General features: G+C 38.1%; 2 protein-coding genes across 2 annotated transcripts in view; one reads left to right on the plus strand and one right to left on the minus strand.

Moving 5' to 3' along the window:
• The window catches only part of Naa15-16 (N-alpha-acetyltransferase 15/16), a 225,806-nt gene extending 221,181 nt beyond the window's left edge, over nt 1-4,625 (minus strand). Inside the window, exon 1 of the mRNA XM_083129528.1 lies at nt 4,387-4,625. Coding sequence (XP_082985654.1) covers nt 4,387-4,443 — 57 coding nt within the window. The 5' untranslated portion in view covers nt 4,444-4,625. The remainder of the gene's footprint in view (nt 1-4,386) is intronic.
• Nucleotides 4,565-19,048, plus strand: LOC145993762 (putative Ras-related protein Rab-33). The gene is made up of 4 exons (XM_083129529.1): nt 4,565-5,091; nt 5,613-5,732; nt 13,039-13,188; nt 16,970-19,048. Exons 1-4 carry the CDS (start codon nt 4,798-4,800, stop codon nt 17,177-17,179), a joined length of 774 nt encoding a protein of 257 aa, XP_082985655.1. The 5' UTR covers nt 4,565-4,797; the 3' UTR covers nt 17,180-19,048.
• The last annotated feature ends 98 nt before the right edge of the window (nt 19,049-19,146 follow it).

A 19,146-nucleotide genomic window follows, 5' to 3' on the forward strand; every position in this document is an offset into this window, starting at 1 on the left:
TTGAATTTTAGTAAAAAAAAAAAGTGTGGGCTTGTGAGCCGCCTCCCTTTATGTAAGTTTCTCGTATGGCATGAGCACATCTGACCATGAAATGGACTTAAAACAAGCTTTTACATGTTTGTGTCTCACTTTAAATGTTGATGTCATAAAATATGAAACAAATGTTAATATCAAAATATTCAATGTTTCGTAATAATTAAAATTCTTTACTGTCCTTAACACATATGCGGAAGTATAGGTATTTTGCGAATTTGAGTATATATCCTGTTTCACAGAGCTTTGAGATGGAAGCGACATGTGGCTCTTGGAAAATAACCCTTAGAAGTAAATGCAACCTTTCGAACCGAAGCAACATAAGCTGCAAGTGTCGCTTGTCACTTGGCCTCCACCGTTTTCTCAGGGAACTTTCAGACCAAAGCAACAAGTGACATGTGTCACTTGGAAGCAGACCCTCAGTAATTCATTCAACCTTTTGAACCGAAATGTGACAAGCTAAACATGTCACACTGTTTTCTCAATGGTGTGCATCTATGTTCTCTATACTTGACAAGCTTGTTAGCTACTTCATCAGAGATTAAGATTTCATTTACCCCGTAAATCACAGAGAACAAAATGCAAGTACTGTCTTTGGAAAAAGGCCGGCTTTTTGATAGAAGGTTCCTTTCATAATCATGAATGACCCTCTGGAGTGTTGCCTTGTAATAAAAAGACATCTGAGGTTCAGTGTAGGCAAAGAGCTTCGGATCTCATTTCAAATTGTACGTCCAGTCCAGATTTGGGGTCAGTCTTATTTGCTTCTATACTTCAGTTTTAGAGCCAGTGTTTTTCAACTGTTAGGGTGTAAAAAGTCCGTTGCACACAAGGGTTGACGACTAATTTTCTAAATCTAATTTTATATTTGACAGCAAGTCTATACATAATTGACCTATGATTATGTCATGCTTGATATATTAATTTCCACATAAAGTTTAAAGATTAGAAATGTATTTATGAGTGAATAGTTGGGATCAGGGCATTGACTTGTAAGAAATAAATTACTGGGCAGTGGTCTCGCAAAGGTTGAGAACCATTGCACCAAGCAGCCAAACTACATCACTAGTTGCTCCATGACCAGGTTTCGTGGCCATTTAACCAAATTATACATGATGTACTGGAAAACCAGAACAAAAAAGGTAAAGTACTGCCCTATGCTTAGAACTACGCCATGAAGGCATATAGGGGGTGTGGGGGTAATGCCCGACACTATCTTGATCCGGTCATGAGTGGGGGTGATGTGATCAGCATCACGCCCCTGACTACCTTTACCCCCCAGGGTTTCCCGCAGGTACCCATGTCATTTGACGCTGGGTGGGCACCGTGGACACTTCCAACTTTAGAAAAGCTCCCAGAATTGAACCGGCCGGGGATCGAACCCGGGACCTATAGCATGGTAGTCAGACGCGTTACCAAACTGAGCCACTGTGCCAGAATACAAATATATATTTTACTGAAAACAAAATTTAATGTAAAGGGATCTGATACTGCATTTTCAAAAGGTAGAGCAGTATATATTTTTTTTGTTTCATGTAAATGTTCGTATAACAAATTCAAACACTGTAAATAATATCATACTATTAGGTTCTATTAAAAACACATACAAAACAATGTGAATATGTTTATGCTACATAGATAAATTTAATAAGCCTACCGAAATATGAAAATAACACTCTGAAAGAACTGCCCATTCAGAAAAGCGAGTTTTCTTGACAACACTGTTTATGTCTAGCTACGAATTTCATATTGTAAATTGTATTTTATATTTACAAATGAGTGTCTATTTTACAGTAGGGAGATAAACAAAAAAAATGGAAGAGGAAAAATACTGCCAACTCCTGTATTTTCATTGATTTGAGACACTTTTGAGAAAAAAGCTGCTGAAAAAAAACTCCGTTTTTTTCCCCAACCACTTCCAACTCTAGTACATTAGCACCAAGTGTTTGATTTTTATAAGCGAAAATCGAGAGCAAGTGAAACACCCTGCATTATTCAAACATCCATTCTGTTACAAAAATTACATCTGCAATATCTATTTCAGCCACTATATCTCTAGATTATCATCACTAGTTATACTGTAAAGTTAAATTTGGCTCTCTGTTTCTGCGATTTAATCCTTTGTAATATACAATGTCACCGTTTGGTTGTTCTTGAATTTAGTTCTGGGCTAATGCATGCAACACCAAATGCAGAAGATTTTGGTCTTCGCATAATGTTATTGTGTGTGTGCTTTCGTCCATTACAGTTAATATTCATTCATCACCATTAGTTGTCTCTGTCTGGAGCATTATTTCACAAGCAAAATGGTGTATACTCACTACAAGAGGAATGGAAGTTGAAACACTATCCTACCCTACTCAAAACATAAAATTTAACAACACTGTAGGCATGTAGAAACATAATTATGATACTAACGGCATCAATCTGATCCACCTAACCTCCTCACATGGGCATATTGGAAGAGGTTAATAAAACATTCTGTATATGCAAAGAAGTAGATAATGTGATCATATGTACAAAATTCAATAAATATTAAAACTTTGGCGAAATGAAGGCTTTTACAGGATTGCATATAACTTATGTCGAACATTGCAGTTCATTCATGCTATCTCAAGGAACATGTGTTACTGTTACTTCAGTGTAAAATCCTAAGAATACCGATACACTAATAAGAATTGGTTAGATAATCCTCAGATGTATTTCAAGATAACTTGCTCTTGCCAGATAACTGAACTTCGCACTTTCCTTTTGGTTTAGTAATGATTTTTACAAGTTGTACAGAAAAATGAAGAAAGTGTGTAAAATACTGGAAATGAGTATAGAGTTTTGAAGTTTGAAGAAACTAATTTGCATCATTTAAATTTGTAGAAACCATTAATTTGAGAAAAATAATATGAAAAGTAGTTTGCACAGACAAGTCACCATAGTCTGAAGTATTATTTTATTGTTCAAATAAGATTATCTTCAGATAATATCTTCTGCTCAGGAGCCGCAGTAGCTCGGTCATTAGGGTGCCTGACTACCATGCGAGAGACCCGGGTTCGATCCCTGGCAGGAGACCCGGGATTTTTTCCACCTGTTCAAGTGGCTCAGGTGCCCACTTCATATAAAGTGTGTACCTGGAGGAAACTTGGGGAGGGGGGTACAGGTGGCCAGCGGCATGGTAGTGATCACATCACCCCCACCTTCGGCGGTGATCAAGAAAGTGTGGGGCCCTAACTCCACACACCCTATACGCCTTCATGGTGTGGTGCAAAGCACATGGGAGCACTTTACCTTTTTTAATAAGATTATCAAATATAACAATGATAACCTACTCAAAACTAACACCATAAGAAAACATGAGCATTATGCAAACCAAACCTGTGTCGACACTATACCTAACACGTCACTCCAATATTCATCACCACGGTTAGAATTCTACATCAAGAATTGGCCTTGCTATGCTTTGCAATTACAGAATTCGAAAAATGTTAGCTACATTAAGAACACTATACAAATACATATCCACAGTTAGTTCGCTAATACATTGGTTTAGATGCAAACCTAGCAAATTTTGTCTATGTGCTGATATGGCATAAATGGTCGTTTCTATACAACTGGGTGGAATGGTCTCTATTTAATACTTCAGCCATTTATACTTTTTGGAAGGCAAATATAAAAACTTACAAAAATATTCTTATTGTCTTTGGAGTTTTGCGTGGCAAAGCACAAGTTACAACTTGAACGCACAAAAGAAGTAGGCCTATTTGTCAGTGGTGTACAGGTACAAGGCTGAAAAGAAACTGTACGCTTCCGAATTTTGCATAATTACTGAAGTACCTCATAGCGTGTAAAAAAACAGCAGAACAATACCAACGTGTGTCTAGTATAATATATTTAAAACTGGGAGGACTGAGTCATAGTATAAAGTTTATATTTATGTAACCAACGACAATTTGCAATTTCACGTAGGTACCGATACACCACTTAAAACTTTCTGCAGGCCTGTTTTGTGCTACTGCAGTCACCTTCGATATATAATGTAAATACAAATATAAAGACGTTTTGTGATTTTTCGATTTGTTGCTTGCATTTCTCGACAGAACACAAATGCACACTCACCACATCGCTCGTAAACCCAGTGAACGGATACAATATAAATGGCATGATATGTTCACAGAAACATGAAAGTATGACCTTAACTATATATTTTGTGTTAAAACTGTGCGTTTCGCTCCATACTGAATGATTTTGAAATAGTGAATAAAATTAATATAAATTTATACATTAAAAATTAACCTATGTTCCCATCCAGAATGCAGTACTTGCTGCAGCGTTAGGATTTAGCTTACTCGTAAAACTAAAACTTACCAATATTCGTTTGAAAAGAGCATTTTCTTTAGGTGGTAGGGGATTACTGGAGGGCATCCTTGAATATCCACGAAAATCGAAAGCCGCGAGAATCCGGCAAATATATTTTCCCTTGCAAACCTCGTGGCTACAATCTAAGATGGCGATGGTGGTCACGTGATCGGAAGTATCCGCAAAGGAGGAAGTGACGTCTAAGCGGTGTTTACATATCTGCAGCAAGGAAGAAACTTGTGCATAATTTTAACAAACACAAAAGTAATTATACCGTCCTTCATGGTGTACAATTCCGTTACGTAATAGTACTCCAATGTTTTTTCTTTATCAGCAGGAGTTGTCAGAGCGAAGACAAAAGAAGAAAGTATTTGTTTCGTATTAAGTGCGAATACGTTGTCCTCTGCGGACGAAATTGCAATGGGTGATAATGGTGAATCAACACAACCTTCTGCTTCAGAAAATGCACAATATTCAAATACAGACAGTTCTGCAGGCCCATCATCTAGAGATGAAACGGAAAGGCAACATCGCCCTTTTCGATATGATAAACAGAAGAAAGTGTTTAAAATAATAGTAGTAGGGGATTCGAATGTAGGAAAAACATGTTTGACTTATAGATTTTGTGAAGGCAAATTTTTAGACAAATCAGAAGCTACCATTGGTGTTGACTTTAGAGAGAGAACAGTAGACGTTGATGGAGAACAAATTAAGGTAAATACACCAACATGTGTGCAATTGTTACTTTGATTAGAATGTTGAAACGGGTATAAAAATACAAGTAAGTGATGAAAATTTGAAGACTATATGATTATTGTTTTTTTTTCTGTTATTCAGGTGTGCAGCCACATAATTTGTACAATCAAATCTATCTGGTGCACCTCTAATTAAAATATTGTAACATATTATGTAACAACTAGATATTTGCAGTAAACCTGATAGAAATGTGTATATATATTCACTCAGTTGTCATTCGCTTACTAATGCATTTATCTTCTTTCATTTGTACATAAAGTTTTTGCATCTTCAACCTTACGTTCTTAACCTCGTCAATTCATAACTAAGTAAAGACATTCAAGTAAGTGTAATTCATTTGCAAAACGATTTATTAAAAAAGAGTGACTACATTATTTTGTGTTATTCTCATTGATCTTGATTTTCTTCAGTGGAGAGCACATTATCTTGTAAGATGTTTGCATGTTGATGTATTTTTTTTATTATTTATTTAATCACAGTTGCAGCTGTGGGATACTGCTGGCCAGGAACGCTTCCGGAAATCTATGGTTGAACACTATTATCGTAATGTACATGCTGTTATAGTGGTTTATGATGTTACCAAACCAGCAACTTTTGAGGTGAGACATTTTTTGAATAAGAGTAATTGTTATGGGCCTGAAATATTCAAAGTTATTTACAATCATATAATGTATTCGAATTTCTTCCACAGTATGTCTCAAGTCAGTTGGCACTCCAAATACTTTCTCATTCATTCAGTTGATTGTATCAGTAAAAAGAATTGGGTAAATGTCTGTTATATCGGAGACACATTTCTTCAATTTTACAGAAGAAACTACTTACGGAAATGAGTTTCTGTAGTATTTTGAAAGTTTGTGGAGGTATTTTCTCACCGTAGAATGCTGCACAACAAGAAATAAGCACTTTTGATATAATAAACTTGCATTTTGTGCAAAGCGACAACATTATGCCGTTGTTTCCATTATGTACCTGCAGATGGCGTGAGCGTCGAAAGTCACGCGGTCTCGCCAGTGTTTCAAAACGTGCCTTTTTTTTTACCAGAATTTGATTTTTTTTATTATTTTAACTATGCTTAGCTAGCCTAACCCAACCTAACCTAACCGGAAATGGTTCGTGGGGCTATCGTGAATGGTTTTTGGGGCTATCCGTCAATGGTTTGTGATGGCATAATGAACACGAAAGTAGGTATTTTTTTGATTAAGAAAGTTGCAACACTGCATACCCACTCCAAATTGACAAAACACAAGCACGACGTGCGATGATCCACAGCTGTGCGCGCCATATTGTATGTTCCACAACGGAAGAAAGGACCCAAAGGAATTACTCGTAATGTGAAAAATTGAATTTATTTTCGTGTAAAAAGCATAATGGCACCTTCAACTATGTTCCGCATTACACAATTGGTAAGTACGAACCATTTAAAACTGAAAATATCTGATAGAAATGTGTCTCCGATATAACAGACATTTACCAAGAATTGAGACAAACTACTAACTGCATACTAAACATAACAGTATTTTAAATGAATTACCTGAAAGAAAATTATCTGGCCCAAGTTCCTTTTGTTTTATGGTCTCACTGCAGAACATGGGCTGCTTTTTTCCTCTAAATAGACAAACAAAATTTATATCCCCTGAAAGTACGTACCTTCTACTTCCATTTTCTGGTGTTATTTTTCTGATTACTATTATATTATTGCACGTAAAAAATGTTTTGCTGCTACATATTGTGTACGCACGGTTGCTGTCATTTGTTTCGCAGTCTTCCTCTCCGCACAAGAGTTTTGCTACCTTGTGTTCAGACGTCAGACGTGGAATGCCTACGATGTTAGGTTAGGTTCCATTAGCATAAATACAATGAAAAATTATTCTTTGTGCTAAGAGAACTAAACCAAGCTAGCCAAAAAATAAAAATTATTTTTCCCGGAACGTCAGAACACAAGGTTGTTCAAGTGTTGTGCAATAAGTGAAACCCTTCGTTTCGCTGAATTCGAGTTGATTTGTCGCTCCGGATTCCACCTACACATGCTCAGTTTCTTTCATTATTTCAGACGAGGAATGCTTACATGGTTAGGTTAGGGCTGTAAGGTTGGGTTCCAATAGCATAAATACATTGAAAAATGTTTTTCCTGCTACTAAAAGCAATGCATTTCTCTATTCGTTCACGTCCATATTGTTTAAGCACAGTTACTTTCATTATTTCGACGAAGAATGCCTACAAGATTAGGTTAGGCTTGTTAGGTTAGGTTTCATTAGCATAAATACAATGACAAATTATTATTCAGGCTAAGAGAACTAAACCTAGCTACCTAACAACGTAGGCATTTTTTGCTTTCACTAGATTTGTGCAGGAATGTGCGCAACCATGTCACATTTTCCTTCCAAGATCGCCCAACCTGGATATGTATTTCTCGTTTTTTGTTCCAAGAAAAAAAAATTCCACACCTTCAAACTTACTTTTCCCTATTACTAACTACAAAACATTACCAAAAAATTATGAACCGCGTTCCTCCTAAGCAGCCCATATTCTACAGTCTTACCCATACTGCGGAGTTTTAGCAATTACTTAAGGTTTTTGTTCAATATATGCTTTCGTGGTTAGATTTGGTTCCCTTAGTATTAAAATAAAGCCTCTAAACGCATTCTACTAAGGTTCCGATTTACTTCTACATTCATTCCCACGCTTCTACGATATTTACTGTCGCTTGTCGATGGAGAATATCCTGTCCATGGGAAGTGCGTAATGTAATTTTCAAGTTGTTTTTTTCAACATAAATAACTTTTTCCCAGAGTCCAAACAGTGCTCATTACTTTAAGGAAGGTTCAAATTTCGTGTGACAATCATTTCCATAATTCTACGAAAATTAGTCTTTGTGCTAGGAGAAATCATAAAACAATCTGAACCGTTATCCTTCTGTTAACACATGTTGCGGAGTTTTAGCGATTACTTAAGATTTTGTTCAGTATATGCTTTCGTAGTTAGATTAGACAGCCCAGGTTTGGTTTTCTCAGCATTAAAATAAAGTCCCTAAACGCATTCTATTACTGTTCAAATTTACTTCTATAGGTACTAATTTACTATTCCACAAACAGATTTCTTCATTTTTACACAAGAAACTTCTTATGTTAATAAGTTCCTGTAGCATTGTCTAACATCTGGAAGGTGTTTTCTGTCATGTGGGAATGTATTATAGCCGAAATTCATTATTTTTGTTGAAAATTAAATCTCCGAAGCACAATAGCCTTTGGCGAGTACACCTTCGTAGATTATCACGCGTCGTGCTTGTGTTTTGTTGATTGCAGGGTTTCCAACCACGCCATTGTTTTCCGAGAAGATGACATGTCGTGGATGCGTGGTAAAATTCATACAGGGTGTGGAAGATCCAATGGATTTTGTAATTGGGTACTTGAAAAATGGGTAGCCCCATGAACTATTTCCGTCAAAGTTAGGTTAGGCAAGGCAAACATAGTTAAAATTTTGTACGTAAAATAATGCGAATTTTTGTTGAAAATTAATTCTCCGACACACAATAGCCTTTGGCAAGTACACCTTCGTAGAATATCGCACATCGTGCTTGTTTTTGTCGATTGCAGGGTTTCCAACCATGCCATTGTTTCCAAACAGTACTCATTTCTTTAAGGAAGGTTCAAATTTTGTGTGCCAATGAACAATCAGAACAGTTACCCTTCCTTTATCGAATGTCAAGCAGTACATTTAACTATTTTGATACAGGCAGTAAATGAAGGTAGATGGTTTCATTTCAAGTTACTTGTCATTGCAAAAGTTGTATTAGATAATTTATTGTTATTTAACATTAAATGTTATTTGCTTGATATTTTTCCTGCAAGTAGTAATTTGTAAATTCCTTTCTGATGAATTACAAAGTTGGATTTTCTACTTAGGATTATTTTTATAAAAAAACACCCTCTTCCACATTATTTGCCTGAGTTTGCCTTTTCCATAAAATATGAAGTTTTGTTTTGCAAGTATAAATACTTATTTATCAATTATAATTGTGCATTGTTTACATGTGACATTATTTTATATTTATGATGATTTTTTAATTTATGAAGAAATAAGTAAAAGTAAAAGAAAAAATACACTCATAGCATTTTCTGAGGTAGCACATGTAATGATAACAATAATAACAGTGGCATATTCTGAAAATTTGACCTGGTTTACTGCAACGGCTCTTATTTATAATATATTAATTAGATATACAAAGAAAACAAATGCAAGCATGCAAATAAACTGCTCGCCATTAAAAATGCAACACCCAGAAGGAGTAATCGGAATCGGACGAAATGTGCGCAGTGTGTAGAGGAGAGGTGCAGAAGGAAATGATTAGGTGTTCAAGGCCGTCATGCGTCATGTGCGCCTGCCACGCCATCTGGTAAGTGGTACCTGTAGCAGGTCAGATAGGTGCAGAAGAGCAGTGAAAGTGCATGGTCGTGAGTGTAGTGTGTTAAAATCGGTCAGCAATGCCACGTCGTCGAATACAGCACCGATTCCAGCAGGTTTCCCAGTTCGATCGCGGCCGAATTGTTGCATACCGTGAATGCAGATTATCCTACCGTGAGATCGGTGCCCGTGTAGGACGGAATGCATCCACAGTGATCCGTGTATGGAACCAGTGGGTCCAGGAAGGCACTGTAGAGCGACGTAGAGGTTCACAACGTCCGCGTCGGACGACAGAACGAGAGGACAAACGTCTGATACGCATGGCCCTTACAGATAATGCCACTTTTCAACAGGATAACGTGCGCCCCCATGTTGCAAGGAATGTCCTCGCATTTATGGAAGCTAACCACGTGCCCCTGCTTCCTTGGCCAGCACGTTCGCCGGATATGTCGCCAATTGAACATGTTTGGTCCATGGTGGGTTGCCGGCTGGCCCAACTCAGGTTTCCGGCACGTAATGTTGAAGACCTCTGGCACCGTGTGGAAGCTGCTGGGGACGCCATACCGCAAGCAGACATCGATAGACTCATTCTGTCCATGCCTCGCCATGTTGCAGCAGTTATTGCCGCCCGTGGAGGCTGTACACGCTACTAGCTCCTTGGGGTTATGCAACCATGTTCTACGTGTCACATGTCACACCACCGAGCTCTAACTGTAATCATTTTCTTATCTTATTATGAACTACATATTTGCCAAGTTTTTTTGTTTCTATCTCATTTCCTTCTGGGTGTTGCAATTTTAATGGCGAGCAGTGTAAAATAAAAATAGAAGAGACAACTTGAAATTTTGCAGCAAGTTGGTTTACGGCCAGTAAATTAGATATACACCACTGAATAATAATATTAAACTATTAAATATGTTATGAATGTGGCATGGAAATGATAATATAAGAACATGCATTCAATTTTTTTTTTCTGGTTGAGGTAACTCTAAAACTATATAGGCAAAACACAGCTGTTCTATTGTCATTTAAAAAGGAAAGCCAAAATTTTCATGAAAGTTAAAACATTTGTTATCCAGCTGGAAAGCTTTTTTTAAGTTTAATTAATTTGTGTATAATAAAAATATATTAAAAACTTACGTTTTGCAATTATCTATGTTGCTTCTGCTACGTTTCGGGATGCAACTGCTCCCTTCTTCAGGCTGTTCACTTTTAGGTTATACTCAATTCATAACCGCGTTGACCTTTTATTAGGTATAGGATATGGGATTGGTTAAGTGTGTGTGGTTAAAAAGAGTAAAAACCTAACACACACTTAACCAATCCCATATCCTATACCTAATAAAAGGTCGACGCGGTTATGAATTGAGTATAACCTAAAAGTGAACAGCCTGAAGAAGGGAGCAGTTGCATCCCGAAACGTAGCAGAAGCAACATAGATACTCGCAAAACATAAGTTTTTAATACATTTACCATTGTGAGTAATTCGCACAACTCTCATCATAATTTGTGAAGCCAGTTAGGTCGATATCTCTTTCATCTAGCCATATAGAGCAGCTCATTTTTTTGGCAGATATCCTGAAGCCTAAGGTTCATTACTGCAAACGCAGAATATTGTTTAAGAATAAATAACTAATTTATTCCAATTGTGTTCTCATTCTTATTAATGAAATATGAGGGGGAGTGAAATAGAAAACCTTAAAAGTTCGACAAAAATTACAGGACCGACTGTAAACAGCTTAAATTTACATGAGGTATCGACTGGTATTTATAAAACGACCTCAAGGCTGCAACACCGATTAAGTGAGCTTCACAACACCATTTTTGTCATTTTAAAGATCCTGCCTCCTGCATACACATGCACCAACGAAGAGCAGTGGTTTCTTGTCCTCTGGAAGTCTAAAAACTTACAGAAATTCTCTGGGAAATGAAAATTCAATGTCTCTCTGCATGCTTACCACACCAGCAATGACCTCAGTGTGATGGGTTCATAGACCTTTGCAGTGGTTCAGAAGTGACTGCACATAGATTCCAAATATTCTTCTTCTTGAGGTATACAGCCACTTACTCGGACTTGAAAATATATGTGGATCAGCAATGGGTCTATGCTAAAATGCAGCAAATGTGGGCAAGTTAACATGCAGAAACCTACTAGGTAAAAAGAAAAAAATAAGGTTTTTATTTGACTCGCTTGAATGAGAGAAATGTAGAATTTTGCAGTTCTTTCAGGTATATTTGAAATTACTGTCATTAGGGGAAAATCTTTGCATTACAATGTAGGCACAAGGGGCTTTAGCAAGTCCAAAGAGTGAAGACTGGTGTTGGGAATGTGATTCTGAGCCCCCCAAACTTTAGACTTATTAACATTTGGAAGTTAGGAGATAAGAGTGTTACCTTATTGGGACCTGAGGAGTGAAATAATAAAGAGTAATATTTGTGATTATTTTGTGAATCATCTCTGTTATCATCATCATCCTTCTCTGTTTCCTGCCTCTGGCTGGGTTGGCATAGAAGTCAAGCCTCTCCATTTTTGTCTGGTCTTCCACCACTCCTCTCTTTCCACGATGTTCCAATCTTGTCCTCTTCTCCTAACATTCTACCCTATTTGCCCTTTCCACCAACATCTTGGTCTCCCCCTTGGCCTTATTCCCACTCCTTGTGCATTATATGCTCTAACTGGAAGTCTTTCTGCACCCATCCTCATCATGTGTCCAAACCATCTCATCTATGCCTGATCTATTCTGTCTGAAGCTTCACCACAGCCACTGTCTGTCAGATCTCCTCATTCCTTATTATTTCCCTTTTAGTCTTCCCCAATATACTCCTTAAAAATTTCATCTCCACTGCCTGCAACTTTCTTTTGTCTCTCTGTCATTGTCCAAGTCTCTGCTCCATACATAATTATTGGCACGTATTATGTGTTATATATTACCTTCTTGCATTTCATAGGTACATTCTTGTTCCATATTAATCTTCGAATACTTTGATCTAGTCCACCACCCATTTGTCCCCTTCTGTTTACCTCCTCATCTATTCTTCCACTTCTCTCAATTATGCTTTCTAGATATTTGAAACTCTCCACTATCCTCAACTCTTCTGTGTTCACCTTTATTCTTTGGTACATTTCTGGCTCTGTTTCTTGTTGTTATTAGCACCTCACTCTTTTCTGCACTGAATTTCATTCCTGCTCTTCTGATTTCCTCATGCCAACTATCAAGCTGTCTCTGTACTACTTCTTCGCTGTTCCCCCATATTACCAAGTCATCAGCAAACAACAAGGCCTTCATCGCTTCCTCTCCTGTCTTCTTCCCCACCTCTTCGTTAATTGCATCCATCGTAATTATGAAGAACAGTGGGGAAAGATCACTTCCCTGTTTTAGTCCATTACTTATACTGAACCACTCTGTTCTTTCCACTGGTGTCTTCACACAGCTCTGGTTGGCCGTGTATGTGCTCTGAATCATCTCTCTATGTAATATATCTTGTATATCCCTTTCTTTCCAGGCGTTAAATCAATGGATAGACGAATGCAACCGCCACGATTTGACATGTGAAATTCCAAGGATTCTAGTTGGAAATAAGTGTGATTGTAAAGAATCGCAGGCTGTGAAAACTCATGTCGCTCAGCGATTTGCCGATTATCACAACATGCCGGTGAGTCTCTGTCTCTCTCTCATTCATTTAAGACACCATTTACAGATCCACACGAGTCACATTATATGTGCACGGTAAAAGTAAAAGTGTCTAGAATGCAAGACAAATATAAGTAATTAGATAAGGCATAACTTACACCACATGCCATCATTTCACACATCATTTTAGTTTTGGCATGTACTTACCTTAAATCACCTAGCTTACATCGTTGATAGAGCACTTACACTTTGGGAGAAATAAGAAGGCAGATGGCGTGTACTGTTTACTAGAGATAGATGAATAATAATAATAGTGGGAGAAGGGTAAGTGGCTGAGGGATATGCCAGCAATTAGCTCTGCTTCCTGGCTGCTGCTCTCAATGATACTCAAATATATTTGTAACTAGAAAGAAGAGCTCCGACAGAGCGCCCTTCGCTTATATAGTAGCCAGTTCCGCTCTACTTTGTAACCTCCGTTTCCTGTGGAATTCTCCTCTGCAAGTCTGAGCATTCCAGGAGCCGGAGGAAACCAGATGTGAAGTACACCAGGAAGCAAACATTTTGCACCCTAGCCATCTACATTACTGTTTTCCTCTAGCTTTCAGCACATCATGTGGCTTCATCAGGATATAAGAAAAGAATAGTCAAAATTTAAAAAAAAAAAAAAAAAAAAAAAAAACACTTTACTTTTTGCCAGCCAGGCAGCCAGTGATGGAGTAGGAAGGAGTGACAGGGTACTGCATTGTCTTTTACCATTTTAACCTTTTTTTAATCTCGCTTACCTCCCCATGTTTTAAACTTCGAGTATTCTTGTCTTGTCTCCTGATGAAGCCAAATGATGTCGTGAAAGCTACTGGAAAACAGTAAGTACATGCCAAAACTGGACTTCATTAATAAGTATTTAGTCTAATTATTTTATATTAATAGAAAGCAAAAACTAAATAAAAACTTACACACAATGAAACCATTTCATCTATTTTGTAGCAGGCCCCTGTGGCAGAGTGGTTAGCACATCGCGCTACGATGCCAGCGGTTCTGGGTTCGAATCCTGGCCTGGGCATGGATGTTTGTGAGTGTCCATTCATCAGTTTCATCATATCATCGCTCATCCCCATCTTCGCAAATTAGCCAAAAGTGACACAAAAGGCAAAGTAAAATAGAGTAAATCAAATCTATTTTGTAATTTATTGACATCTTTAACCAGTTGGTAAAACAATTAGTGTGCTACTTTATGAATATGTGTCAGTATATCCATTACTGTTCGTATTCTGTCAGAGAGGGAAAGGATAACAGTTCTCATGATGTGGGGGTTTGGTGATAGGTAACGATCATACGGAGACGTTGCGCATTTATTCAACGATACGTTCACCTATTCCAAAATCTACTGTTTAACGAACCGTTGATCGCTTCGAAGGAACTGGAGCAGTCGGGGATGAACCACGATGTGGAAGACCTAAAACTGCTTCAAACGATGAGAAATTATTTGGAAGTTCTAATGCATTTCCAAGAAAACGCCCATATGTTCGAGTCGATAAGTAGCTCAACAAACCGAAGTAAGTAAAACATCTATCCTTTGAATTGTGAAGTCGCATCGGTATCATCCGTACAAAATAAAACTAGTGCAAGAGCTCATCGGAGACGACTATGATCGTAGACTTGAATACTGCGAGGACATGATGCTACGATTCGACAGAAATAATAATAGATTTCTGTGGTGGACTTGTTTCTCCGATGAAGCTGCCTTTGAGTTGAGCGGATCTGTCAACCGGCATAACATGAGGTATTGGGTCACAGAGAATCCCCACTGGATAAGGAAGCATCGTACACAGTACCCGCAAAAAGTTAATGTTGGGCTGAATTATTGTGTAATGGTATTATCGGGCCATACTTCATTGATGGCAATGTGACATATGAAAAGTACATAAATTTGTTGACCAATGAGATAATACTTGAAATACAAACTATCGTTGGAGATGCATTCGCGAATGTTTGGTACCAACAAGATGGAGCTCAAGTTCATTTTGCTTTAATTGTTCGCAATGTGCTGAAAACAACATTTTCACTGACAGGTGGATTGGTAGAAGGGGCACCATTGAGTGGCCACCGAGGTCACCCGATTTGTCACCTCTTGATTTCTTCTACTGAGGATACTTGAAAGCAAATTTTTTGAAACCAAACCCAACGATATCGAGGAATTGAAAGACAGAATTCGTACAGTGTCAAATGGAATTAGTCTGGAGATGTTACAGAATGTTTCCAGTGGTGTGTATCTTTGGTTGTGACTGTGCCAAGAAAAGGGGGGATACCAATTTGAGCAGGAAATGAATAGAGGTTGGTGAGAACACCAAATGGTGAGAGGCGAGGGGACTCACCTACAACAAGCACCCCGATGTTGAGCGGCAAGGGGACTCACCTACAACAAGCACCCCGATGGTGAGAGGCAAGGGGACTCACCTACAACAAGCACCCCAATGGTGAGAGGCGAGGGGACTCACTTAGAACAAGCACCCTGATGGTGAGAGGCAAGGGGACTCACCTAGAACAAGCACCCTGATGGTGAGAGGCAAGGGGACTCACCTACAACAAGCACCCCAATGGTGAGAGGCAAGGGGACTCACCTACAACAAGCACCCCAATGGTGAGAGGCAAGGGGACTCACCTACAACAAGCACCCCAATGGTGAGAGGCGAGGGGACTCACCTAGAACAAGCACCCTGATGGTGAGAGGCAAGGGGACTCACCTAGAACAAGCACCCCAATGGTGAGAGGCAAGGGGACTCACCTACAACAAGCACCCCAATGGTGAGAGGCGAGGGGACTCACCTAGAACAAGCACCCTGATGGTGAGAGGCAAGGGGACTCACCTACAACAAGCACCCCAATGGTGAGAGGCAAGGGGACTCACCTAGAACAAGCACCCTGATGGTGAGAGGCAAGGGGACTCACCTACAACAAGCACCCCAATGGTGAGAGGCGAGGGGACTCACCTAGAACAAGCACCCTGATGGTGAGAGGCAAGGGGACTCACCTACAACAAGCACCCCAATGGTGAGAGGCGAGGGGACTCACCTAGAACAAGCACCCTGATGGTGAGAGGCAAGGGGACTCACCTAGAACAAGCACCCCAATGGTGAGAGGCAAGGGGACTCACCTACAACAAGCACCCCAATGGTGAGAGGCAAGGGGACTCACCTAGAACAAGCACCCTGATGGTGAGAGGCAAGGGGACTCACCTACAACAAGCACCCCAATGGTGAGAGGCGAGGGGACTCACCTAGAACAAGCACCCTGATGGTGAGAGGCAAGGGGACTCACCTACAACAAGCACCCCAATGTTGAGCAGCAAGGGGACTCACCTACAACAAGCACCCCGATGGTGAGAGGCAAGGGGACTTACCTAAAACAAGCACCCCGATGGGAACAAAATACTACTATGTCCACGTCGTTGTTCCTGGGTTACGCAAAATGTAGTACCGAAACCCAGTTATTTTCTTACGTAGAATCAGATTCTACAATACAAAATGGGGTTTTCCATTTCAAATTTCACAGTTGCCCCCCACCCCACCCCCAAGGGCGAGGATGGGGAATCAAGTGTGATATCATTGAATAGCTTTCTTTCACTTATTAAACACGTATTTTTTTATTTTTTTTTTCCGATTCGATGTGTATTTCTCACGATATTTGACCGTTCCGGGACTTTTGGATGTGATGTGTGTGTATGATCTTCCTTCCCCATCAGTGAACAATACTCATGAGCATATGGAAATATCATTAGTTGTTAATATGCAATGCTTCTGTTTCAGCTGTTTGAAACATCGGCCAAGGATGAATCAGAGTGTGATCATGTGGAAGCCATCTTCCTCACACTTGCCCACAAACTGAAGAATCGGAAGCCTATGATGCTCTCGTCACCTACAACCTCTCCTCGCGGACTGCACAGGGCAGACGTTATATCAATCGTCAGAGAATCAAACACATCATCTTCAAATAATGAAGATAACTGCTTTTGCTGAAGAATAATGATCATGTAATTGCATACATGAGGTGTGTACTTTAATGTTCTAATTCAAACACTGGGCATATGTTTTTTCGTATGTTCAACGCTTTTCCCAAATTAACCAGGGAATATTTCCAAATTGTTATCCCTTACACGGTTGAATCACGTATGAGGTATTTTTTTTCATTCTAAAATATATAAAAATATGTTCTCACTTTCTTAATGATAGACAAGGTTAACAATACCATTCCACAGACTTCTTAGATTTAAAAATATAAAGTGAGGCATGTTTGTGTGTGTGTGAAAAAGATATTAGTGTTTTTGTATGTGTGTGTGTGTAGATATATATATGTATATATAAAAAATAAAGACTGTTTTGCTTATATTATTAGAGATATTTGAAGATTATCATATCATAATGTTCCTTGTATTGAAAGAATTTGTTAGAGCTTTGCACAGAAGTAAACAGAAAGGTTTCTCTCATGTGGAGTGAAAAGTAATTTACAACACACAAAGAGATTGAAGTAACAGACAAAAGGGTATTATGTGTCAAGCCCTGGTAAAATATTTTTTTTCTTGCTTTCACATAAAATTTCCTTTCTTATAAAACTAATGCATACATTCACCATAGTCAATTCCTGTTCCCTTTTTATAGAAGAAAATTTTACCATGAAATGTAAAATTTTCTTATTTCCTCTGAACATGGGAAGTTTATTAATAAACTAATCCGTTATTAGCATTTCAATATTAACCCATTTTCTATTACTGTTGTTATTTCATAGTACCATATTGTATAATTTCCAGGTGGAGTATTTGTTTCAACTTTGATTGATCAAATGTGCATAGGGTTTAACTTTAAGAAGATAGATACTGAAAATGAGCATATTTCTGTCATTACAATTTAAATGCTGGTCATTTATATATAAGGCAGTCATCTTTTTTTTTAATATTATAATCTGTGTGAAATACTAATGTAAATAATAGTATAGTAACCATAAGCTTTTTATCTAATATAGAGGTGATTTCATTGAGGAAGCAGTTAGTACATTAAATTAATATGAAGATCTAATAGATTGTCGATGCATATAATTATGAGTACATACATTGTGTAAAGAAATTAATTATACCGCTTGGTTTATCTGTATTAACTTAAAAGACATCAACAGTCACATGCACATCTGGTTCACTGCAATGGTGTTTTTTTCATGTTTGTGTGACCACCAAAATTTCACTTTGCTTTCCATTGAATTTTGTTTTTGGTTTTCTTCTTTGCAAGTCAGTATAGTCAAAATCAAAAGTATCAGGTGTATCTGAAAACATTTGTTTCAAAAAGAAACTTCTACAAAATTATTTATTGTAACAAATTAATTTCGTTATTAAAAATTACATGTTCTAATATCCCTCCCTCGCCCTAGAGGAAAATGTTCTTTCAGATATTTGCTCCTGTGTGCTTTATGCTAAAATAAGGGTTAGACTAATAGATTAATGTCCATATGTTCAACACACAAGTCTTCTTATGGAGAGAATGATTTGACTGTTTTACATGAAATGTTGCGTAGTTATTTGTAGGTGTAAAAATGAACTAAAAGTTAGGAATATGACAGATTAATTGGTGTTTTATCATTCAATAAGGCCAAATTATTTTATTGGTAAACTTGCTGAATATGCTTTCAGTGTGTAATGCATTATAACACCTTGTGTCATATACACATTGCAAAAATTGAAGCTATGTTTCAAACAATTTACAAACTTGCTTCCAGCATCAGAAGGTGATGACCAATGACAAGGCAGAGAGTAAGATGATTCAGTTTTCATTTACTCTATCAGGAGTAAGACCAGGGTTGCTAAGAAACCATTTTTTTTCACAGTGTGGCAGAGAGGGGAACATGAAAAAAATATTAAACTTTTGTAATGCAGTGTGTTCAATTTGGCTCTGGGCCGAGATAGTGCATGACTGCAGACGGCGAGGCAAGGTGCAAATGC

The sequence above is a fragment of the Lepisma saccharinum genome, chromosome 10 (genome assembly GCF_977018435.1).
Source record: "Lepisma saccharinum chromosome 10, izLepSacc3.1, whole genome shotgun sequence".
NCBI classification, from domain to species: Eukaryota; Metazoa; Arthropoda; class Insecta; order Zygentoma; family Lepismatidae; genus Lepisma; species Lepisma saccharinum.